The 24719-nt window shown below is 54.9% G+C and overlaps 1 protein-coding gene across 1 annotated transcript in view; it reads left to right on the plus strand.

Annotated features, from left to right (window-relative positions):
• Positions 1 to 22306, plus strand: part of LOC125352043 (1-phosphatidylinositol 4,5-bisphosphate phosphodiesterase eta-1-like) — a 37601-nt gene extending 15295 nt beyond the window's left edge. The window contains exons 8-20 of the mRNA XM_048347227.1: positions 178 to 349; positions 4188 to 4295; positions 10848 to 11009; positions 11837 to 11908; positions 12726 to 12820; positions 15645 to 15742; positions 16558 to 16737; positions 16816 to 16923; positions 17647 to 17771; positions 17853 to 17937; positions 19704 to 19850; positions 20226 to 20305; positions 21884 to 22306. Coding sequence (XP_048203184.1) covers positions 178 to 349; positions 4188 to 4295; positions 10848 to 11009; positions 11837 to 11908; positions 12726 to 12820; positions 15645 to 15742; positions 16558 to 16737; positions 16816 to 16923; positions 17647 to 17771; positions 17853 to 17937; positions 19704 to 19850; positions 20226 to 20305; positions 21884 to 22294 — 1843 coding nt within the window. The 3' untranslated portion in view covers positions 22295 to 22306. The remainder of the gene's footprint in view (positions 1 to 177; positions 350 to 4187; positions 4296 to 10847; positions 11010 to 11836; positions 11909 to 12725; positions 12821 to 15644; positions 15743 to 16557; positions 16738 to 16815; positions 16924 to 17646; positions 17772 to 17852; positions 17938 to 19703; positions 19851 to 20225; positions 20306 to 21883) is intronic.
• The last annotated feature ends 2413 nt before the right edge of the window (positions 22307 to 24719 follow it).

Here is a 24719-nt window from a genome sequence, read left to right on the forward strand (position 1 = left end):
TAGAGGGCCCTTTCGCGGCACCTCTGATCTTCCTCCTTGTAGGGGCATTTGTGTCATCGCCGTGGTTGCGGATGCCGTCTGGGATTGCCGACCCGGTTCCATGCGGGGGGGCAGGGGGGGCCGGGTGCGGCCCTGGCTCACACCCCTCTCCCGCCCCCCCCACTCCGTCCTCCACAGGTTCCCGGTGATCTTATCCATCGAGAACCACTGCAGCATCCAGCAGCAAAGGAAGATCGCCCAGTACCTGAAGGGGATCTTCGGGGACAAGCTGGACCTGTCCGGCGTGGACACGGGGGACGGCCGGCAGCTCCCGAGTCCTCAGAGCCTGAGAGGCAAAGTCCTGGTGAAGGTAATCCTCCCCCACTTCCCCCCCTGTCCTCAAGGCAGTGCGAGCAGCCGGGCCCCCACCCTGGGAGACCCCCCCCCCCCACTCACAAGAGCAGGGATCAGACCCCGGGCATGCGGTGCCTCCTCTCAGTCCCCTCGGCTGCCTCGCCGGGGCCTTGCGGCGTGTTCCGGTCCTTGTGTTACGACGTGAGAATGGTGAGGCTGAGAGGTGTAATGACACGTCGGCGTCTGTGCAAGGTCACCCCGGACGGAAGTGTCGGGGGGCAGAAGCCAGGCGGTTCCCTGCATCCGCAGCTGAAAGCCTTCCGCTCACTGCCTTCCTCCCATTTCAAGCTCCAATAACTGTCAAAAAAAAACAAAACACAAAAAAATTCCATTGTCACGGCCGCCCCGTCTCCGCTTACGCAAGCGAGGACCGTGGCTTCCAAGGCAGGGGCAGGGTGCCCGCGGGCCGGAGGGGTGGCACGGGAGGTCGGTGAGCGGCACGGCACGACAGAAACGCCTTCTGGGGAAAGACACGGCACAGCAAATATCACAAGTGCAGAGAGCCGCCGGCAAGGCAGCCCCTGGAGTGTTCCGTCGCCGACTGGCTGATATTTTTAGCTTCAGCGAATTTTATGTTTGGACCCAAACCACTTTTTGTTTTTGGCCAGTCCTGGGCCTTGAACTCAGGGCCTGGACACTGTCCCTTGCTCAAGGCTAGCGCTCTAACACGAACCACAGCGCTTCTTCCGGCCTTTTCTATTTACGTGGTGCTGAGGAATCGAACCCAGGGCTTTGTGCATGCTAGGCAAGCGCTCTACCACTAGGCCACATTCCCCCAAACCACTTTTGATGATTGCATTCGTGTGTGTGTGTGTGTGTGTGTGTGTGTGTGTGTTGCTTTGTTCTGTGCTCATCCTGAGTCTTGAACTCAGGCCATGAGCTCTGTACATGAGCTGTACATGAGACTGGTGGTCTATCACTTGAGCCACCCCCCCCCCACTTCCAACGATTGCGTTCTTTTAGGTAAAAAACAAAAGCAAAGCCAAGAGCTGGTGCTTCGCACCTATAGACCTAGCTACTCTGGAGGCAGATCTGAAGATGGCGATTGTAAGCCAGCAGGAAAGCCTGGGTGACTCTTGTCTTAAGCTGATCACCAGACACGCAGAGGCGGAGCTGTGGCTCAAGTGGTAGAACTCTAGCCTTGAGCAAAATAGTTAAACGACAGCTCACGGGCCCTGAGTTCTAGCCCTAGTACTGGCACAAAACTCCCAAAACAACAACAAAGAACAGTAGGCTGGGTTGTATTTTTCTTAAAAGAGTGACACTAAATATACAGGAGAATGGTAGCACTGAACAAACAGGTGGTTTCATGCCGAGACGTCACCGGGAAGGGAGGGTTGGGCAGTGCTCAGGCAGTCATTATAGAACCTACCAGAACGTGGTTGGTTTTCTATCCATTAAATAAAATGACAGCTTCCAAAACCTGTGAAGGAGCATCTTGAATAAAGGTTCTAGATAATGCAACCAGTAATACTCAACGAGGTCTTATGGAAACTGCTGTTTTCTGGGCTGGGAATATGGCCTAGTGGTAGAGCGCTTGCCTCGTATACATGAAGCCCTGGGTTGGATTCCTCAGCACCACATATATAGAAAAAGCCAGAGGTGGCGCTGTGGCTCAGGTGGCAGAGTGCTAGCCTTGAGCAAAAAGAAGCCAGGGACAGTGCTCAGGCCCTGAGTTCAAAGCCCCAGGACTGGCAAAAAAAAAAAAAAAAACACAACAAAACAAAACAACAATAGCCCTGTTTTCTTGGTTAGACAGCGAAACGCCACCCTTTGCCCACGTTTTGTGGCTCGTCGATGTTCTGTGGGCAGCGAGGGAGGGAGGGTGGAGTGAGGGCACTGGCGCAGTGAAAGGTAGACGAGTCCTTCTGCGTCATCGAGGAGCGCGCGCGGGTCCCCTGTGGCATGGCCATGGGTGCCGGGGCCGTGGGTTCCGGACTGGCTCCGCGTCAGGGGCCCGAGGCCCTCCTGCCCCCTCCAGCCGCCTGTGATCGCTGACTGAGACTCGATTTTCCGTGCCTGTGTTTTCCATACTGGTCCACCTTGGGCTTCGCCACTGGGCCCAAGACAGTGTTGACTCGGAAGAAATGGTTGGTGGCGTGGCAAGAAGAGCTGGAGGCATGGCTCACGCAGCAGAGCACCTGCCTGATGAGGCCGGTCCCAAACCCGCCGCCGCCCCCTCACCCCTAGACGCTTGTGCTGGCTGCTGTCCTAACCGTCTGGACCGGGAGGCCAGCTGGGTGCCTGCCCCCTCCGCGTCGGGGGCGCCGAGGCCCCGGGAAACCTCTCTGGCAGCGCTTCCTGTCCGTGGTGGAGTGGGCAGTGAGGTGCCCAGCCACGGGCTCCGCGCCCAGCCGCATCGAGGCCCACGCGCTCCCCACCGGGTCCGTCCCGGCTTGGATTGCACTCAGCGCTTGGGGCGGCCACACGGACGTTCCCCGGACGAGCGGCTTTAGACGGAAGACGCACTGTCGCACCGTCCGCCGGCCCTGTCCAAGGCCTCTCGAGAGAGAGAGAGAGAAGGAAGAGGAGAGGGGGGAGGGAGGGAGGGAGGGAGGAAGGGGGGAGGCAACACGATACCCTCACTCACGCATCAGCCCTGGCCCCTCCGCTTCAGCGCCCTGCCCACGCCGCCCGCCCGCCCTCTGTTCCCCCTCGGCCCCGCGGCTGCCCCCGCGGCTCAGGCCCAGTCCCCAAGGCCTTGCTGCTGCTGCTGCTGCACTTTAAACTGCCCGGTCCTTTTCCTGCATGTAAATTGGATGTCGCCCGAGGAATGTAGAAAAGGAGAAAATAACTGCTGCCCGTAACACTCTCGCTTAGAGGCGATCACGGGTTTCACATTTAACCGTATTTCTCTCCAGTCTTTCCCCTGCGTTTTTGTATATCACCAAGATCGTAAAATCATTATTATACGGACAGCTCTCCTGTCTGTTGGCCAATCCAACCCCCCACATATCAAAAATACTGTTTTGCTTTGTTTTTTTGTGGTCCAGGGCTTTGTGCTTGCTGGGCAGTCACTGAACCTTAGCTTGTGCCAGGCCTCTGGCTGTTGCTCAGTTACTTTTGAGATGGCGCCTCCGTCTCTCCCCTTCTGGACCCGTCTTGACTACAGTCCTCCGATTCATGCTCACTGTGTAGCTGAGCTACCAGACGTGGGCCCCGGGGCCCCGCTGGCTGTCGGTTGATGGGGTGGCGGCGTCTCGTGGACTCGCTGACCGGCTCTGAACTGAGTCCTTTCGAACTCCGCCTTCTGGCTCGGGTTTCAGGCCTGAGCCTGGTGGCGGCGTGCAGACGGCGTTTCGCGTGTGCTGAGCGTGTGTGGACTCACTCCTTGTCGTTAGAAACGGTGTGTGGAGGATTTAGGATCACCCAGAGACAGTGGAACAGGAGCATGGGTGCGGGATGTGAGAACAGCACACGCCGTGTTCTGTAAAGGACTTGTACGGTGTTTTCAGATTTTGGTACCTGACGTAGGTTTCTGGAACCATCTCCCGTGGTTATGAGGGCTGGATGTAACACTGTCCCTCGGTGTCATTTTATTTTCTACCTCTGTAAACGCAGCTCTTCTAGCTCCCTTATAGAAATGCAATCCTGGGCTCTGTCTTTGGTTCCTGGCTTATGCCATTTGCCTTGGTACCTGCCAAGCTCGTCCGTGTTGCAGTGCGTACCAGGATTTCATCCTTCCTAACAAGCGAATGTTCCCTCCTATCCATTCACCCGTCGGTGGGCGGTGCTTCCGGCCTCTGGCTCCTGTGAGCTTTCGGTTTTGAATGGGCTGCTTTGGTTCCTTGCAGGGCAAGAAGTTGCCGTACCACTTGGGGGGTGATGCGGAGGAAGGCGAGGTGTCGGACGAGGACAGCGCGGACGAGATCGAAGACGAGTGCAAGTTCAAGCTGCACGGCGTGAGTCCCACGGGGCAGGGGGCTCCCCTCGGTGCCCGGGGCTCCCCTCCGTGCCCGGCATCTTCAGCCCGGGTTCCAGGCCGCACAGCACCCCCAGAGAAATCGCTGCGTGTGCTTGCACACCGCTGCCCGGTCTCCTACGTGTGTGAGTCCAGGCTTCGTGTGCCTTAGAACGGGAAGGAATGTTCTCGGTTCCCCATCCGACCCCCTCCTCCAGGGACAAGTCCCCCGCTGTGAAAACGCAGCTCGCCTTCAAACTGCAGCTGCAAATGTCGGTGGCTTTCCACACTAGCCGGGCTTTCGTCCGGCCTCACGCTCGTATCCAACCACACTACCCGTCCAGGCTGACTCAGAACTACCCCGGTCCTGCCCGCGTCCCAATGACCCCAGTCCCCAGAGGGCTTCTGAGTCCATCCCGGCACAAAGTGTCCACGTCATGGTTAATTCGGGCAGTAACGCGGCGTGGAATGGTCATTTACCTTCGTGGGTTTCCTAGCTGGAGAGGCCGACCTGCAGAAACGCAACCTTTCCCCCACCTCCCCTGGGGCTTCCGCTAACCCTGGGGACAGGTGTGAACCCCAGCCCACCTTCCGCAGCTCCGGAGCCGGCCAGAGCCTTGGGGGGGCCTCAGGGTACAGGGGGGAGACCTGTGCCGTGGGCCTGGTGGGTGGAATTCACTTGGACTCACTTGGACTCTGCCTTCTAAAAACAAATCCGCTTTGTCTCAATTCCCCTGATTTCCATCACTGCCCTGAATTCCGCCGTTGTTGAACTCAGCAGTGTTACTGTTAACAATCATCTCTTTTCTAAATTGCGCTATGATTGCCTGTGCCGTGTCAGAGGGAGGTGACATTACTTCCAGAGGGAGCAAGAGATAAATGACAGCCAAGTCCAGCTGATGGATTTTTCCTGGTTTTTGTGTATTTTCCAGTAGTGAAATGGAGAAGACTGAGCTTGAAGTCAACGGGGCAAATTGCAGTCCATATTAATCTCTTCACTTTTGGTAGTTAGTTAGATACCCCTAATGGGATGACATATTTCAGTTTCTTTTGTGGTGGTTGTTGTCAGTTTCGGCACTTGAACTTGGGGCCTATGCTGTCCCTGAGCTCTTCTTACTCAAGGCAGGTGCTCTACCGCTTGAACACCAGCACTACTTCTGGTTTTCTGGTGGTTAGTTGGCGGTAAGAGTCTCACAGACCTTCCTGCATGGATGGCTTCGAACTGTAAATCTCAGATCTCAGCTTCCTGAGTAGCCAGGATTACAGGCATGAGCCACCAGTACCGGGCAGATTTCAGTTCAGTTTATTACTCTTCTAGAGAGTTGGTATTTTTGCAACTAGTGACTTGAGGTATTGGATAATTGACCATTTCATTTTTACCTTTCATTTGCTCATTTTGTTTGTGTTTTGAGACCAATTTTTCAGATGTAGCCCGGGCTGGCTTTGAGTTTGCAATCCTTCGCCTCAGCTTCCTGAGTGTCGGATTGCAGGAGTACAGTGCTGGGCCTGGCCATCCCTGTTTTGTGAGCTGGACTTTTCATTATTGTGCACCTCGATTCCCAGCTCTCTTGAGTGGCTTAACACTCGGAGGCTGGAAGCGCAGAGATGCCACTAGGTTAATGTTTAGGGAATGCTGTGTTTAGTGAAAATGAGGGCTAGGTCTTAACTATCACCGGCGTGTGTCCATTTGTCGCTCCGAGTCAAGGCCAAGTTGTTCTACTTTGAATCTCCTCTAGTTTTGAATGTGGTAAACGGTAGAACTTCCTAAGTTGGACGTACGATTAGGAAATTCCACAGGGGGGCGGAAGGGAGCAGGCGTTCTGCCTGCCGGCTGTCTCTCACGCAGAAGCTTCGAGGCCGTTTGTAAGCAGACACTGGCTCGGCCAGGGCTGGGCCACCGAGCTACGGCCCTAGCAAGGCGACATGCGGTTCTTGGTGAGCACCTGCTGAGAGCTCTGCGCGTGCTCTGTTAGCACGGTGGGTGTCGGGAGGCAGGGTTCCTGCCGGTCCTCCATTCCCCCACCGCGCCGCGCCGTCAGGCTTTGCTAATGCCGTGCGTGCTCTCTCGGTGGCCGGAGCCGGCGCCGCCTCTCAGCGTTTCCTGCCGTGGACTCGTTTGTGGTTTCGGCCCTCATGGTGCCGTTTTCTGAGCCACGTGAAGGTGACGGATCGCGACCCCTCTCCACCTCAGAGCGCTCAGAGCGGCTGGGGAGGAGCCGGCTTTGGAGGCTCCTCCCGGAAACGCCCGTGCCGGACCCCAGGCCCCCGGCCTCCGGCCTCGCGGGCGAGCAGGGAAGGGAGAAGAGGACGGGGAGATTCCGGCCGTTCCTTTCCTGACGACTGGTCCTCAGCAGAAGAGCGCGTGCTCAGGGGACTGTGGGGGCAGGCCGGAGACGGGGGAGAGGGCGCGGGAGATGCCTTGGGGGATGGGTGTCATTGGGGGACGTGTGTCATTGGGGGACGTGTGTCAACGGGGGACGTGTGTCATTGGGGGATGGGTGTCAATGGGGGATGGGTGTCATTGGGGGATGGGTGTCATTGGAGGACCTGTGTCATTGGGGGATGGGTGTTGTTGGGGGATGGGTGTCATTGGGGGACGTGTGTCATTGGGGGACGGGTGTCGTTGGGGGATGGGTGTCGTTGGGGGATGGGTGTCAATGGGGGATGGGTGCCATTGGGGGATGGGTGTCATTGGAGGACCTGTGTCATTGGGGGATGGGTGTCATTGGGGGACGTGCGTCATTGGGGGATGGGTGTCATTGATGATGTGTCATTGGGGGACGTGTGTCATTGGGGGATGGGTGTCGTTGGGGGATGGGTGTCACTGAGGGATGTGTGTCACTGAGGATGTGTTTCATTGGTTGGCTGCAGAGAGATTCCTAGGTACGAGGTAACCCCTCAGAACAGCTGAACACGTTCTCCAGACAAAGCTCCTGACGCCCTTGCCCCTCCTTTCCCGCTGGCCCCGGGACACGGGAGTAAGAAACAAAGGTCCTTGGGCCACTGAGGTTTCCCTCAGTGCTGCCGTTGGATTAATCCCTGGACTGAATGATAGTGTGTGTGTGTGTGTGTGTGTGTGTGTGTGTGTGTGCACTGTAAATCACAGAAAAGAAAAACAGGCAGCACCTTCCCTCGGCCCCCAGTGCGGGGCAGGGGTGGGGGCGTACGCACGGCTTGGGTAGGATGCCACGGCTGCCCCCGTACCACGCGGTCGCCGTCGCTTCTGTTCCATGTTCTTTCTCACCCCCGTCTCTGTGGCCCCGCACGGGCCAGCCCTCCCTTGGTGTAGTCTCCGCCTGCCTGTGTGGACGGTGCCGGTCTCTTCGCCCGTCTCCTCCCCGTGTCGGACTCTCTGTGAGGCTGTTAGCCAGGAAGGAGAGAGGCAGGTGGCCGTTGGGCGCGCGCTGTGAGACCCCGGGCTCTTCTTGCATCCACTTCTGGCCGTGTGTGCAACCTGTTACGTCTTCTCCACGGAGGGAGCGTGGCGCGTGTTGTGGGTTCACGGCAGGAGGAATGGTCGTGTTGAACCTAAGGGTGTGTGCAGGATCTGCCCCCCTCCCCCGCCCCCTGCAAGAATTCCTCTCTTTCTGGAGCGGTCGAGGGCAGATGGCTGCCGGGTTGCGCTGGGCAGGAAGTGCTCCGCGCTGGTCCCCGTCCGGCCGTTTCCCAGGCGTGTGTGGGTGCGACGCTGTCTCTCGCTGGGAGGAACGGGTGTTGGCCCAGGTGTGGGGTGGTTCAGTGGGGGGGGGGTCCCCCGCTGTGGGGGATGGCACGGCACAGGCTTGGCGGCTTTTTCTGAGTGGGCTGAGCTCATTTCTTGGACTGTGATTTCTTGCCCTTCCCTGTACTATATTTGTTACAAATGATACTTTTTGTTTTGTTTTGTTTTGGCCAGTCCTGGGCCTTGAACTCAGGGCCTGAGCACTGTCCCTGGCCTCTTTTTGCTGAAGGCTGGCACTCTACCACTTGAGCCACAGCACCACTTCTGGCTTTTTCTATATATGTGATGCTGGGGAATCGAACCCAGGGCTTCATGTGTACGAGGCGAGCACTCTACCACTAGGCCACATTCCCAGCCCACAAATGCCATGTTTGTGGCACTCCTGTCTCTCGCAGATCTATCAGCCCACTTTCCAACAGCCTGCGGATATTTTGTGCCCCTAGTGCCCACCTGGGCAGGGTCCTCACGTTTCGGGTTTTTCCTTATTCTATCTGCTAGGGTGACCAGTGGTGATCTTGGAGATCGCTGTCATCTTTATTCGGGGGTCCCCTGTAAGATGCTGACCTCGAGCTGTGAATCTGCGTTTTCTCACTGCTGTACCGACCAGCTGCTCCCTGCCCTCTCCTCCCGCCGAGCCCCTCTATTCCCGGAGACCAACGATGCTGGAATTAGGTTCATCAGTAGCCCTAGACTGGCCCCTCAGCGTCCAGATGGAAGGAAGAATCACCCGACTTCCCCCTCCTCTAGAAAACTCGGGCATGCCCGCGCTCGCGGGACAAACTGCTCACTTGAAATCGGAAGCCAGCCACGGCAGAGATGACTAAGCAAAGCACACGGACGCCGAGATAGGCCGGGCACAGGCCCCGCGGGCCAAGCCGCGTGAAGACGGAGCCGAGGCTGCCGTCACGGGGCTCCGAGGGGGGCCCTGGGAGACCCCCTCCCCAGGGCCTGTCAGATCAGCCCCGCTCACACCTTGAGATAATACCTTGTTGCTGTAGTAAGATGGCAGGTTCGTGGTAATTTCCTGCAGGAGTCACAGGATACGAATAGCCTCAGCTTTTAAGTCTTAGCTCAGGGATCTGTGGCTTTGGTCTCTCGAATCTCCACGGCGGGTGCCCCCCCCCCCCCCCCCCCCCCCGCTTCAGGGAGCCGCGCTCCTCACGTGGTTGAAATCTCAGCCCCACAGGCAGGGCAGGCGGGCGCCGCCGCTCCCCGGTTCCGGAGGCCGGGGGTCGTCCGCACGCTCGGCTCGGGCGGGCTTGTGTCCCCGGCCGCCTCCGCCCTCGCCGTTGCGGGCTCGTGAGTCACGTCACCCCACGAGTAACCGGGGGAGCCCCAGCCGCACCCAACCGGTTCCGTCCTGTGTACGAGTGCACGCCACCCGAGAGCTCGGAACACAGAAAGGAATCCGGTGGAGAAGGGCAGGGGTGAAACTGGCCTCCCAGGAGCGGTGTTGAAGATCTTGGGGCGCCCTTGCCACCGTGCACGAGGGCTGGCCCTGCCGGGCCCCGCATCAGTCCCCCTCCGGCCTGCGCCCCGGGAGCTGCCCACGTAGCCCCAGACCTGACTTGTTTCTGAGGCTGACTTACTGTTTCTTACCTTAAAAATAACTGTAGGTGGCAATTTGTTGTATTTGCAGAAGAACAAAGAAGACTGCTTTATTCAGACAGCTTGAGGCAGTCTGGACTAGTCCAACCGCCCGCTTTGATGTAATTATTTTAAAAAATGGGGAAAAAAATGGAACAGGCAAACAAATATACAACAAGACAAGTAAGCACAGCCAGGAAGGAGCCAGAGGTTCAGGCCAGCCTGTGATTCCCGAGGTACCTAGACAGGAAAGGAAGGAAGGAAGCAAGGGCGAAGGAAGGAAGGAAGGGGGAAGGGAGGAAGGGGAAGGGAAGGAAGGAAGGGGAAGGGAAGGAAGGAACGAGGAGGAAGAATGACGGAAGGAAGGAAGAAGGAAGGAGGGAGGGAAGGGGAGAGGGAGGAAGGGGAGGGGGAGAGAGGGGAAGAGAGAACAGATAGCTGGTGGAATAAATGTGCAGTGCTCCTAAGCTGGTTGGTTTGACTCTCGCTTATTTCACGGGAGCTCAGCTGGTCTGCTGTGGTTCGAAGCGCTTTGCCTCTGGAATTGCGCGTGAGGAAGGAAGCTTGTGTGCAGTTTCTCTCCGGTCGGCAGAGCAGGGTGCTTGTTTTCTATGCACACACAATCCAGGTGTACATTCGCTTCACTTGGTGAACGTTGGGAGAGTCCTGTCAGATTGTGAGCAAATACACTCCCATCAACGCTTCAAGTCACAGCCCACAGCTCGGTAGCCGTCCGATAGCTGGTCTCAGATTCGTAAGAAAGAATGGTTTCCCAAATAAACTGAGGAACTAGAAGGAATACATGGGAGATATAAGTCTGGCCAGCCTGCTTTCTTCTGGACAAATGAAAACCATTTGGAAAGCCACGGTTGTCATTAGATGTCATCTTAAACGTAATCGTAGTGTCAGATCTGAGGAGCAGGCAGAATTGTGTCCCCTGTGGTTGCACAGTGAGGCAGGACCGGGGAAGGAAATGCGACTCAGAGCAGAATCCAGCCCCAGACGGACGCTTCGGTCAGCTGCTCTCCCTTCGGTGTAAGAAGCAAGTTTTGAAATAGTGTTTTTACTCAAATTGAGCTAAGTAGGCTTAAAAAACATCACCTCCGGAATCTTCCTTGCCCTCGCCGTCGCTGAAAACGCGGAGCAGTGCAGCGGTAGCGGCTCGGCCAGTGAGCGCAGCCCGCCACGTCCGCTCCTTGCTCCCGTCTCTTCAAGGAAGCGTGAGCGCTGCTTTCCTCTTTGCAGAACAACGGGACCACGGAGCACCAAGTGGAATCTTTCATAAGGAAGAAGCTGGAGTCCCTGTTAAAGGAGTCTCAGATTCGAGACAAAGAAGACCCTGATAGCTTCACCGTGAGGGCACTGCTGAAGGCCACACACGAGGGCCTGCACGCCCACCTGGGGCAGGTACGCCAATCCCCACACGAGGGCCCGCAGGCTCACTTGAGGCAGGTACCCCATTTCCCCCCACTGGCCCTCAGACGTGGTGTCTTCTCATTGAACTCCCCCCATTTCTAGTCTCACGTTGCTCGTGAACATGAAAACCCGCCGCAAAACGGCACGGGAAGCGATGACAGGTATAGGGACGTGTGGGGAGGTGGGGACGAGACGACTCAAGTGCACGTCACCAGGACACTCGGGATGAGCTAGTGTCCCAGCCTCGTGCGGGCTGGCCGGGCGCCCTCGCTGAGGACGCAGAGCAGACCTCCTGACCCAGGGCGTCGCTCAGACGCACAGACGGGTGTTGCTGTGGCTCACTTACGTGTGTGCACGCACACACACATACACACCCATTACCTCATCGATATCCCTGGATCTTACTTGCATTCAGCGTTTGAAAGCCCAAAGCAGCACTATTGAGTGTGAGTGCTTTCTTTATTCCACAGGCCGTTGACCTAAGTTTGGTCATCGTCTCAAAGTAAATCTCTTCGTAACTGAAGGCGATTTATCGGGCTGGGATGTAGCTCAGTGGCGAAGCGCTTGCCTAGCAAGTGCTGCGTCCTGGGTTCGATCCCCAGTACCAAAAAAGAAAAGACAGAAAAAAGGAAGTGATTTGTCCTCACTCAGGACATGTCCTCCGGAGCCCAGGGGACCGCCCGGCCTGGGTAGACAGAGGAAGAGGCTGAGCAGAGGGAACAGACGGGGCTAACGGGAGGGAGGGCCTTGACCTCCTCCCAGAGTCCAGGAAAAAAACAGAAGAAGAGCAGTAGTTCTCCATGCCTTTATTTCCTCAGAACCCCGACGGGAAGGAAAGCGGGAAGAAATCCCAGGCACGGGTCCTCATGGCCAGTTTTGGAAAGCACAAGGTACGAATTCAAACTCACGAGTGCACGTGTAAACATCAAGACCTACGTACACACAGTTCATTTAATTCAGAGATACTGAAGGGGAAGAGAAGAATGTCCGTGTCGACCTTAGAATCCACGGAGGTTTCTTTATTTCAGTTTTAAAAATCGTCTTTAAGCGTCTGTACGGAGGGCTTTCATTTGGACCTGTCAGTTTCTGAGTCCAGTGCGTCTGGCTCAACACCCCTTTCCTTCCACCATCCTTCCTCATCTCCCAGAGGCCCCCCTGCCCCCCAGATTTTCTGATTCCATTTGCACATATATAAATGGGTGAGGATTTCTTGAGACCCCAGGAAAGTATCAGAAAGCAAGTTGCACACTGGGAGAGACTATTTGAATATTCCCACTCTTGACACGCCCGACCCCCAACCACAGTGTGTAACTAGAGGTTCTTCTAAGAGACGAGCTGATGAGCCTTAGAAATCTGCTTCTGAGCACAAAACTCTAGATTTTGCGTAAATATCCTAATATAAGCATGCCAGTTACTATTTTAATATAAAGACACCAATTAATATTTTAGTATAAGGATACAACACGTTTGTTGTTTAATGGTGAAATGAGAGACTCTGGTCTTTTTTCTCTCTCTCAGTTACTGTTTGTCTCCGGTCTCTCTGCGTATCTCTCTGTCTGTGTCTCTGTCTGTATCTGTGCCTCTGTGTCAGTCAGCCAGTCTGTTGGTCTGGTGTGCGTGTGTGTTTAGACCCAGTCCATTCTCCACGGGATGTTGGGAGTAGCCCGCGTGGTGAGTTTCTAACATTTGCTGTGATTCTTGCTGCAGAAAGCCACCAAGTCTCGGTCTAAGTCGTGCAGCACGGAGGAGGAGGAGGAGGAGGCGCAGCAGAGCGCTGCCCGGGAGGCGGGCCAGCTGTGCAGGTGAGAGCACCCTACCCCCCGCCAGCTGTGCAGGTGAGAGCACCCCTCCCCCCTGCCAGCTGTGCAGGTGAGAGCACCCTCCCCCCCGCCAGCTGTGCAGGTGAGAGCACCCTCCCCCCCGCCAGCTGTGCAGGTGAGAGCACCCCTCCCCCCTGCCAGCTGTGCAGGTGAGAGCACCTCCCCCCCGCCAGCTGTGCAGGTGAGAGCACCCACCCCCCCGCCAGCTGTGCAGGTGAGAGCACCCTCCCCCCTCCGCCAGCTGTGCAGGTGAGAGCACCCTCCTCCCCCGCCAGCTGTGCAGGTGAGAGCACCCTCCCCCCCCCCAGGCTGGCCAGCTGTGCAGGTGAGAGCACCCTCCTCCCCCGCCAGCTGTGCAGGTGAGAGCACGCTCGCGGTGCTTGTGCGGACCGTGGCCGCCCCCGCCACCCTGGCTGCTCAGTGAAAGATGGGGTCGCTGTGAGACAGCAATGGAGGAGGAGAACTCAGCAATTCCCAGGCACGCAATGGACGTCACAGTCCCCTAAGGGAAGGCGTATTCTATTGATAGATAGATGGACAGACTGATGGACAGTTATGGACACATACACACACCTGTGTATACACACACACACACACACACACACACACACCTCTATGTCTTTATTGAAAGATGAAAATGGAAGCATAGAGAATAGGCTCGATAGGAATTAAACTTTAGAGTTCAATTAGACTTTATATTTGAGCTCCAACAAGATACTCACATGTAAATAGGGAATATGATATAAATATAAAAGTCATTGATTAGTAAGGGCAGAAGAAACATGCATGGTCCGACGTCCAGGGAACAGGATATTGAATATCGGTTGTGGCAAGGTATAAAGGAAACCTAGGAGACCACTAGAAGACTCTGCTGTGAACATTTCCTTTTGCGGGGGGAGAGGGAGGACTGTACTGGGGTTTGAACTCAGGGCCTTGATCTTGCTAGGCAGCTGCTTTACCGCTTGAGCCATGTCTTCTAGCCCTTTAGTGGATTTACATTTTCAGGTCTTCCATTTTTACCCTGAGCAGTCTTGGACCAGGATCCCACTGATTAGAGCACTTTCCTCATACCTGGGATTATACACGTGTGCCACTACCTCACGCTTATTTGTTGAGATGGAGAGCTTCATGATTTTTTTGTGGGGGGGGAGACAGGGTGGGGGGCGGGGCTTGGGCTGGCTTCAAATCACAGTCCTCCTGATCTCCACCTATTGAGAAGCTGGGATTACAGGCGTGAGAGCTACATTCAGCCCGAATCTTTTGCAATAGAAGAGGAGAAAGCTCAATCTGAAGTGGATAGACAGGAAGGGTCAGCGAAGAAAGGGGGCCACACTACTTTTGACGCATTCAGATGACACACGACTCCAGGAGTGGCGTGCATGGACTCACACTGACTGTGGGAGTGGTGTCCAAAGACTCACACTGATGCAGGAGTGGCGTGCATGGAGTCACATTGCATACTTGTCTGAGTCAATCATTGCTCTGACCACCGTCGCCTTCAGAAGCTGGGTGCTTCCAAAGATGCCATTAACCTAATCTTCTCACAGGACGAAGATACTAGGAGCTAATTTTATGCAGAATCTCTCCACATCCCGAATTGTTTTGGAGTTTGGCTTACAATTTCTTTTTTTTTTTTTTTGGCCAGTCCTGGGCCTTGGACTCAGGGCTGAGCACTGTCCCTGGCTTCTTTTTGCTCAAGGCTAGCACTCTACCCCTTGAGCCACAGCGCCACTTCTGGCCTTTTCTATATACGTGGTGCTGGGGTATTGAACTCAGGGCTTCATGTATACAAGTCAAGCACTCTTGCCGTAGGCCATATTCCCAGCCCTGCTTTGGGCTTTTGTGACTGGCTTCTGCGAGTTCACTTCTGCGTCTCCGTGTGGTAGCATGCACCTTGCTTCCACCCACCTTTACTTCTCAGCAGACGCCCTTGCGTGCTCCGCAGCGTTTTGTACTCATGCATTCGTTGAAAGAAGCCTTGGTGTTTTCTGATGTTTGGCTGTTAGGAGCAGGGCCATGAACATTCATGTCTAAATGTTTTTTCAAAATGTGCATGCAGGCTTTTACTTCTCTTGGATGTATAACTCGAAGGGAGCTCTTGAATAACAAAGGAACCCCATTTATCCAAGGGACTGCCAAACATGTTCCAAAGTGTTGCTGTCGCTTACATCCCTCGGTGATGTATGGTTCGGCGCCTCCTTACCCCCGTGTCTGCCTCCTGGAGTCCCGCTGTCCTTTGTAGGCATGGCATGGATCTGATTTGTGTTTCCCCACTGAGTGACCGTGTCCACCATCTGCTTACGTGCTTACTGGCTGCTCCTGACCGGCTCTTTCTTGGTCAGGGTTGGGACTTTTCATAGGCGTTGGGGGGACTTCCCTGGGGTGGAGGGTCCTGTGGGATTTGCCGGCTGCCGGAGTGTTCTGTAGGAGGGAGAGGATGGAAAACACCTCAGGCCAAGCTGCACTCATTAGAGCAAGTTGAAGGATATAGGAGGAGGATGACACGTGACTTGCAATCGCATCGCTAAAGGAATTGCCACGGAAACTTTGTTCCATTTCTTAAAAGGGATGTGCCCTGGGGACCCACCCTTCAGTCCCGCTCTCTGCTGAACCTACCTGGTTACAGTGGGGGAGAGGACCCCCCCCCCCCACTCCTCGTGGAGGAGGCTGTGCGCCCCTCAGAGCAGCGAGTGCATCGCGCACTGGCCGTGGGGCCCTTCCCTCTCTCTAAGGCAGGAGGGGGAGGAGCCCAGAGCCTGAGGGCCCCCCGGGCTAACCGCCGTGACTCTTGGGGTGCTCTTTGCAGGTTGGGCCGCCGGAGGAAGACCATGAAGCTTTGCCGAGAGCTGTCTGACCTGGTCATCTACACGAATTCTGTGGCAGCCCAGGACATCGTGGATGACGGTAAGGCCTGGGGTCTCTCCTCCCCCTTGTCCCTGTCCTCCTCCTCTCCCTCCTCCTCTTCCTCCCCCCCCCCCCCACCCCACCATTCCTGATGATTCCTTCTTCATTGGGAAAGATAATCTGCTTGAGTCATGGGCAGGGAAAACCGTTTACTCTCCTCATGCTGAGCAGATAAAGTGGAATTTGTCTCGTGGTTGAGTTCTGGGTAGAGCCTGGGACACCCGAAATGCACAGGACAATAGCAAATGCACATTTCTGATAGGGCATCAGGTGGCCAAAAATAAAAAAAAAAAGTATCGGAAGTCCTGAAAATGGAATCTATGGGTCTTGTTCTGTCAGGAAATGCCGCTGCATTGAAGTTAGATTTCTTTACAGCTGCCTTTGTACACATGTTAGTCTGGGCCTACAGGCTTCTCTCCACAGCGTGAAACGCAGCCCAGGGTGGCAGGTAAACTGAGTCCACCTGCTGCCTCCACGAGTTGTTGGTTCGGTCTCAGCCCCGCCCAGGGTTCAGACATGTGCAGATAGTGCCGACTCACGCTCCGTCTCCTGGGACGATGACGCTGCCTCGGTTTCCCTTCCCTTTATGCTTTGATCACCTCTGGCTGTAGATGTGACCTGCGTGTGGGGTGGGGGTCATGGATCCTGGGGTGCGCTGATGAGTTCGGTAGGTGCGAGGGCTCTGGGTTCGGGAGGATCTGCGCGCTCCATCTGGGCCTCGTGGCCCGTCTACTCCATGCTGGTCCTCGGGCCCCTCTCCCCTCCGCCGCACCTGCTGGGGTGCTCAGGCCCCTCTCCCCTCTATCCTACTGCAGGTACCACAGGCAACGTGCTGTCCTTCAGTGAAACCAGGGCGCACCAGGTGATCCAGCAGAAGCCTGAGCAGTTCCTGATCTACAACCAAAAGCAGCTCACCAGGGTTTACCCCTCGGCCTACCGCATCGACTCCAGCAACTTCAACCCCCTGCCCTACTGGAACGCGGGCTGCCAGCTCGGTGGGTGTGGCGAGGCCCGGGGCCCCGCAGCCTCTCCTCGCCACGCCGCCTAATTCTCTCCCACTCTCCACGCCACAGTGGCCCTGAACTACCAGTCCGAAGGGCGGATGATGCAGCTCCACCGGGCCAAGTTCAAGGCCAACGGCAACTGTGGCTATGTGCTGAAGCCGCAGCAGATGTGCAAAGGTGCGCAGGCGTGGTGCCGCTCCTGCGGCTCGAGGCCCCGGGACTCGGGCTGCGGCCGCCGCGGGGCGGGCGGGGCCGGCTGTGCGTACCTTGTGTGAGGATCAGACCCGGCTCACTGGGGTGCTACCAGCTCGGGCGCTGGGAACACGCAGAATGGCTCCCCTCGGCCGTGCCGCCGTGGTCGCGTAATCATGGCCAGCCCTGGTTGTTGCACTGGAAGTCAGTTCTTCGGGGTTGGAGGTGTGGTCCAAGGGAGAACGCCTGCCTCGCACAAGCAAGGTCCCGAGGTCAAGCCCCGGGACTGCAAAAAGGAAAAGAACCGTCGCTCTTATTCCAGCTCAACCCTAGTACCCATGCACTAGGTGCCAGCACCCGGGGTCCAGTCTCCATCGGCGGACAGGGAGCCGTTATTCCATCACTCCATGATCCGCTTCCCTGGAAGTTGGCCCTAGTCCTGGCCTCCACTGTCTTGGGGAGGCACAAGGTCAGCGATGGCGGCCTCTGGTGCCCCGGGGTGTCACAGGGTCAAGAATGGCGGCTGCCCCTGTCTTTCGGCCCAAGCTCCGTGGAGGCCATGTGGGAATTTGCGTTGGAGGGACTGTAATGGCATCTGTTGTTTCTGGTATTGGACACGCTTAAAGTTTGTGCGTAGTGTGTCTGTGCATTGTGTGTGTGCGCGTGTACAGTGTGTTTGATCCACCAACCTCTGCTGTCTTGGCCTAGGTACTTTCAACCCTTTTTCTGGTGATCCACTTCCTGCTAACCCCAAAAAGCAGCTCATCCTGAAAGTGATCAGTGGACAGCAGCTCCCCAAACCTCCAGATTCTATGTTTGGGGACCGGGGCGAGGTGAGTTCCCCAAACCTCCGGACTCCATGTGTGGGGACCAGGACGTGGTGGGTTCCCCAAACCTCCTCTTTGTTTCTGTAGATCATCGATCCTTTTGTGGAAGTAGAAATCATTGGGTTGCCAGTGGACTGCTGTAAAGACCAAACACGAGTAGTGGATGACAATGGTAAGATGCTCAGTGCTTGTGCTCAGTCCTTGTGCTCATGCTCAGTGCTTGTGCTCGGTACTTGGGCTCAGTGCTTGGGCTGGGTGCTCATTCTTGGTGCTTTTCCTCAGTGCTCAACAATGGTAAGATGATGCTTGGTGCTTCCACAGTGGCTTGCTGAGGAAGAGCTAGGAGACTCCCAGGAAAGCCCAAGGAAGGAAATGGAGTCTGTTGACACAAGCAGCATCTCTAGCGTACAGCATGGTAGCTCAGTTTTGGCGAAGGTCTTTCAGTCCCTGAGCATGGCATGGATGCTAGAATATTCTGGCGTGCTTGAGATAGCCAACTCCCTCCATTGGGAAGTGTGAACTGTATGTTCAAGATCTGGGCTTTAACACTCACTTGGGAAACACCCTGTAATGTTTCTATCCTGACCTCGGGCTATTTTGCTTGAGGCTGGTATTCGACCACTTGAGCTACAGCTCTACTTCCAGTTGGGGTAGTTAGTTGGAAATTAGAGTCTCAGACTCTTTTGCCCAGGCTGGTTTTAAACCACAATCCTCAGATCTCAGTCTCCAGAGTAGCTAGGATGATAGGCGTGAGCCACCAGTGCCTAGCTAAGATTATGGGTTATTATTATTTTTATTTTTTTTTTGCCAGTTCTGGGGCTTGGACTTAGCACCTGAGCACAGTCCCTGGCTTCTTTTTGCTCAAGGCTAGCACTCTACCACTTGAGCCACAGCGCCACTTCCAGCTCTTTTTATATATGTGGTGCTGAGGAATCAAACCCAGGGCTTCATGTATATGAGGCAAGCACTGTGCCACTAGGCCATATTCCCAGCCCCAGGTTATGTATTTTTGAAAGTCAATAATAGTGGGGTTTTTTTCCTAATTAGAAAAATCCAACATTGCTTCTTCTTTTTATTTTTTTCCTTACTGTATTGAGGACTGAGCTCAGGGCCTTGTGCTTGCTGGGGGGGGGAAGGGGAGGGGGCCTCTACTTCAGAACCCACTCCCCCTCCTTCCAGCTTGTTTTTCAGTTAGTGTCTCATACTGGCTTTGTCCAGGCTGGCCTGGAACTTTCTTCTTGTGCTTACTACAAGAATTAGTAGATGGGGGCTGGGGATATGGCCTAGTGGCAAGAGTGCCTGCCTCATATACATGAGGCCCTGGGTTCGATTCCCCCGCACCACATATACAGAAAATGGCCAGAAGTGGCGCTGTGGCTCAAGTGGCAGAGTGCTAGCCTTGAGCAAAAAGAAGCCAGGGACAGTGCTCAGGCCCTGAGTCCAAGCCCCAGGACTGGCCAAAAAAAAAAAAAAAAAAAAAAGAATTAGTAGACGGCAAATGTACGACCCTGCCAGTCCTGAACAGCACCTAGGCAAACGGTGGGTGCTGATTATGGACTCAGTATCTTCGGCAGGCCAGCAGCCAGCTCTGTTGGAGGTGGTGTTCTTTGTTGTCTTACTCGACTGTTTTTACACTCGTGGGCATTGACCTCAGGGCTGGTAAACTGTTCTTGGATCTTTGCTGTAGATTTGCTGAGCCATTCGGGCCGCCAAAGCGCTTCCTCCTCCTGAGCAGACCGTCCGCCGTGAACGCGCACTTGCAGGAAATCCCTCCCCTCGTTGCCCAGCAGTGGGGTGGGCTCCGAGGCTCCTTTTCGGGAGGCACCCGAGTGGCCGGGTCGTCCCCTCGCGTTCACCGACCACCGCCGGCCGCTTTCCCCGTCCGCCGCGCCCCGGCCCTCGCTGTTCACATGACTTTCCCTTTCCTGTTTCTCTGAGGATTTAACCCCGTGTGGGAGGAGACCCTGACGTTCACGGTCCACATGCCGGAAATCGCCCTGGTGCGGTTCCTCGTGTGGGATCACGACCCGATCGGACGGGACTTTGTGGGGCAGAGGACTGTGACCTTCACCAGCCTAGTGCCTGGTAGGTGGGAGCCGGTGGGTGGGAGTGGACAGGTGTGAGCTGGCACCTGTGAGCCGGTGGGTGTGAACTGGCGGGGGTGAGCTGGCCCCTGTGCATGACCGCCCCTCCCTTCCGGTTTTGTCGGGGTGCCGGGGACTGAGCCCAGGGCCTCCCTCGTGGCTGGCCATTCCTAGGTCTTTGCAAGAGCTCCCGTGGGACTCGGGACCCGACCACGCGTGTCCTGTGTGCTGGGCACTGCGTGCTGCGTGATAAATGTGAGGGTCGTGTGCCCAGGGAAGCCGGAGAGCCGTGGTCCACTCACACGGCCCCCTTAGCTGCCCCCGAAGGCCCCGTCAGGGCAGCCAACGCGTTCTGACGCTGTCTTCGCTTCCCTAGGCTACCGGCATGTCTACTTGGAAGGACTCACAGAAGCCTCCATTTTTGTCCACATCACGATCAATGAAATCTATGGGAAGGTGAGAAGGACAGAGGGTTCAAGTACACACAGCACCGGCACACCCCAGGCTCTTGTCGCCTGCTGACTGGTGACATTAGGGGAAGTTTGCCAAACTGGTTTTGAATGGAAATATGTTGGGTGCCTGACAGCCAAGTCTTCTCTCCCAGCCTTGCCCCTCCCCCCCCTGCTGGAGTCCTCTCCTCTCTTATTTTACCCAGGGGTCCTTTCTGGCCTTAATAGAATCAGAAGACTATTGGACTCCCAGGAAAACATGGGTGTGACATAGCCACGTTGATAGACGGGGGTTAAACACTGGGTTTTATTGCAGGCCCGAATAGGAGTCACTTAGTTGCAGTGGGACATACAGAGGGAAGTTTCGCCTGCACCAAGCAGGCTCTGTCCAAGCCAGTTCAGATGGCATGTGTCCGCGCTTGTCTCCGGGTCACCTGTGGATTGTGAATGGCTTTCAAACCACCCACAGGACTTGAGGGGGTGGGGACCGAGGAGAGGAAGAGGGCTCCCTTCCCTGTGGCTCTGCCCCCTGGTGCTTCGGTTGGCATGAGGTAAAAACAGAATCACCGCATCGCTAGGTCTGCCTACTTGGCCTTCAGACGCTGCCTGGCGTGTAGCAAATGCCCAGACAAGTTGGCCAGTAGTAAGGTCATTGTGAGGGCAGCCACTCGAGGCTGCATTGGGTGGGTCCTTGCAGTTCAGTTGAAGGGTATTGAGGATTGTGCTTCTGGAGCCCTTGGCTTTCTGTGTTTAACCCTGGGTTTCTGTGTATGCTGCCTGTTGGATCTTTCTCCTGGCCTAACTAGTGAGACCCAGAAACGATTTAAAATTGATTCTAGGAAGCCCACGTTAAATCTGCACTCTCCCTTGCACTCCTCATGCTAGAGGGGAAGGAATACGTTCTAGAATTTATTTCTAGAATTCTGGAGCTACCTGGAACGTGACAGGGGGAAGTGTCTTGTGTGCTTGGCCGCTCTTGAGCCATCCACCGTCCTCTTGGTGTGCCGGGTCCGGGGCCCGTGGTGCCGAGTGGACAAGTGGGTTTGGAAGCAGAGAGGGGGCCAACACAGGGCATGTGTTCGCTGACCTCCCCTCATGCGGTGGGTGCCAACAGTGCTGTGTCCTCTTCTCTCCTTTGCAGTGGAGCCCTTTAATCCTCAACCCCAGCTACACCATCTTGCACTTCCTAGGGGCTTCAAAGGTAGCGTCCTGGCGCGGCGCTTTGTTCTTGTGGCCTGGTCATTGTGGATGGTCGTGGCAGCATGCTCAGCCCTCCGCTCCATCTCCACATGCGTCTGTCGCTTCAGGGGAGCCAATGCTGGTGACAGGCTGTCTCCCGCGGGAGCGTTTCCTCCTGCCTTGTCCGGGGAGAGGGCTCACGCGGGGAGGCCCACGCGAACCAGAGGTCATTGCTGGGAGGTGCATGCGCGTGCAGAGATACAGGGAGCGGCGGGCCATCGTCTTGGCCTGGTCGCCCTCCGGTGGCCATGCGCTCTCAGTGTGCCCTTGCGTCCCGTGCGGCTCTGGTCGCCGGGGCCTGGGATGGCATCGGTGTCAACGGTTGTTGGCCCTTTTGTGTCTTCAGAACAGGCAGCTCCAAGGCCTGAAGGGGTTGTTCAACAAGAACCCCAGGCATGCTTCTTCAGAAAACAACCCCCACTGTGTGCGCAAGCGATCCATTGGAGACAGGATTCTGCGCCGCACGGCCAGCGCCCCGGCCAAAGGCAGAAAAAAGAGCAAAATGGGTTCCCAAGAGATGGTAGAGATCAAGGATTCCGTGTCTGAAGCTGCAAGGGATCCAGATGGGGTCCTGAGAAGAACGGCCCGGAGTCTGCAGGCCCGCCCGGTCTCCATGCCCGTGGACCGTGGCCTCCTGGGGGCGCTGGTGCTCCCCACGTCCTCGGCACCTGCAGCCGCAGGGGGAAAGGAGAGTTCTCCAGGTAAGAGGGCGGGAGGGCTCCCGGAGCTGCCCTTCACCCCCTGGGGGTGGTGGTAAAAGGTAGTGCAAACAGAGAAGGAGCTGGTTTGGTTCTTGTTTTGCACTGTCCCTGAGCTTCTTTTGCTCTAGGCTAGCGCTCTACCACTTGAGCCACAGCACCACTTCTGACTTTTTCAGAGTAGTTTATTGGAGATAAGAGTCTCCTGGCCTTTCCTGCCCTGGCTGGCTTTGAATTGTGATTCTCAGATCTCAGCCTCCTGAGTAGTTGGGATTACAGGCGTGAGCCACTGGCTCCTGGCAAAGAAGCAGCTTTGATGCTACCTTCTTGCCCAGAATGCTTTCAAACTTTGGGAGGAGAGTGAGAAAGGAGCAACTTGCCTCAGACTTAGAACCTTTCTGTCTGACATTGGGGGCGAGCTAAGAACGCCGGGGAGACGCCCGCGTGTGCGCGTGGCTCCTGGCTATGAGGAGAGAGGAGAAATTTGCCAAGTAGGAGTAGACACGCTCATTTTCTAGCTGGTTTTCTGCAGTTGAATAGAACCATGTTGACTTTCTGGAGGTTGGATAGTATTATTTTCCTCACACTTTTCCATGGGGATAGAAAACCACATGTTGAGAGCAAGCTGCCTTCTTCACTTGAAAACTCTGTGTCCCTAACACAAGGCTGAGGTCTTCCTGTGTCCCCAGGCCCCTGGTTTGGGGACAGGCAGGGAAGGAGGCGAGTCTGCAGCTCCTGCCTGCTCTCTAGCCTGGCAAGCAAGCATAACCATCAGGCTCCATGAACACTTCCCTTCATTCCAATGCATTGCAGACTGTTACCAGGAGCGGGTAAGGAGGAATGGCTGTTTTGCAAGGAAACAAAGAGCTCTCAGCTTTTATCTACGACCCCCATGCTGTCCTAGTCCTTTAAGTTCCAAAATTCTGCCCATATCACCTCTCTGGAACAAATACATTTTAACTGAATCAGAATTATGCCAGACAAGTGTAATGTGATAGGCAATTCCTTTATCAAAATCATTCTTTTATCCACCAGTACTTCATTTCAATGATCTAGTTTCCTACAAAACTATTTTGATCTTTGTTAAGATGGTCCAGGTAGAAACAACAATTTTTGGCCAGGTAAAGGAGAAAGGGAAGTTTAAAAGTCTGACATTTCACTAACCACATTGTCAGAGAAGAGAAAAAATGTGCTTTAAAATTATAACCCCATCTTTTGGGAAATAAAGCTATGATGCAACTAAGACGACATTAGTGCCATTAAGATCTGTTAGAGAGCCATATCAAAGACCTGATTTTCTTATTCTTACCTTTGAAAGCAGTTCTATGGAACCCATAACATATATTTACCTTTTAGCCAGGTGCCTATGACTCACACCAGTGATCCTAGCTACTCAGGAGGCTGAGATCTGAGGATTGCGATCTGAAGCTAGCCCAGGCAGGAAAGTCCGTGAGACTCTTAGCTGCAATTAACCATCAAAAAGCAGGAAGTAGAGCTGTGGCCTAAGTGGTAGAGCAATAACCTTGAGCAAAAGAAGCTCGGGGACAGCGCCCTGAACACCCCTCCCTACCCCAAAGATAAGTTATGTTTGGCAAGTATGGAATCAGACATATCATGCATACTTCATGCTGAGAAGAGATATGGGCAAAAAGTAGAATATAAAATTCTAAACTTGACTCCGTACTTCTGCCAAAAGGACTATTTATCTCTGAATAGTGACATAAAGGATATCTCATTTTGTTATGTTTTGCTTTCAAGCTTTAAAAATTATCATGCAGGATTTTTTTTTCCCAGTTAAATGCTTAGTAAGTGAAACAAATCTTTTTCTTATACAGTGCAACGCCAAAAGCTTTAGAAGATGATGGAGCAATCTGCTCAACAATAATTGAACATTAAATGTTACGTTAGCACATGTCAGCCAGGAGTGACCTTGAGTGCCTGGGTGTGGTTTTATAATTTCCCTTACTTGGGTCTGACATCGTACTTCCGATTTGGGTTGGGGGTGGGGGGAGGCGGGAAATTCAGTACGGAACAAAAATAGCATTAAGCACATTTGTTGGTAGCACCAACTTAAAATAGATAGCTGCTGATTTTGTGATGCGCCCTCTAATTGTTTTAGTTGGTTCAGTTTAATCTGTTGCCAGAATGTCTTTTTAAGCGATATCATTTGCAAGTTTTCTTCTTACTAATAGATGTGTAACTCTGAAAGCTTACAGTCTCTTGCTTATAGGCACTGCAATGCTATGTTTAACAGAGCTGTCTTGTTGTGTTCTTTTTTATTACCACGCTTCTGTGTAGTACAAATCTGAATAGGAAACCACTGCAGGTAATCCTCACTGTGAACTATGGTGGCTCATTGGCGTTTTCTTTTGGACAATGAATCTTAATTACATCCTTAGCAGATGTAATGCCATTCCAAGGGACGCTCCGGTGAAATCCCCATGAACATACTGTACTCTTGATTCATCACACATGCACTCCTGT

This window comes from Perognathus longimembris, chromosome 5 (assembly GCF_023159225.1).
Source record: "Perognathus longimembris pacificus isolate PPM17 chromosome 5, ASM2315922v1, whole genome shotgun sequence".
NCBI classification, from domain to species: Eukaryota; Metazoa; Chordata; class Mammalia; order Rodentia; family Heteromyidae; genus Perognathus; species Perognathus longimembris.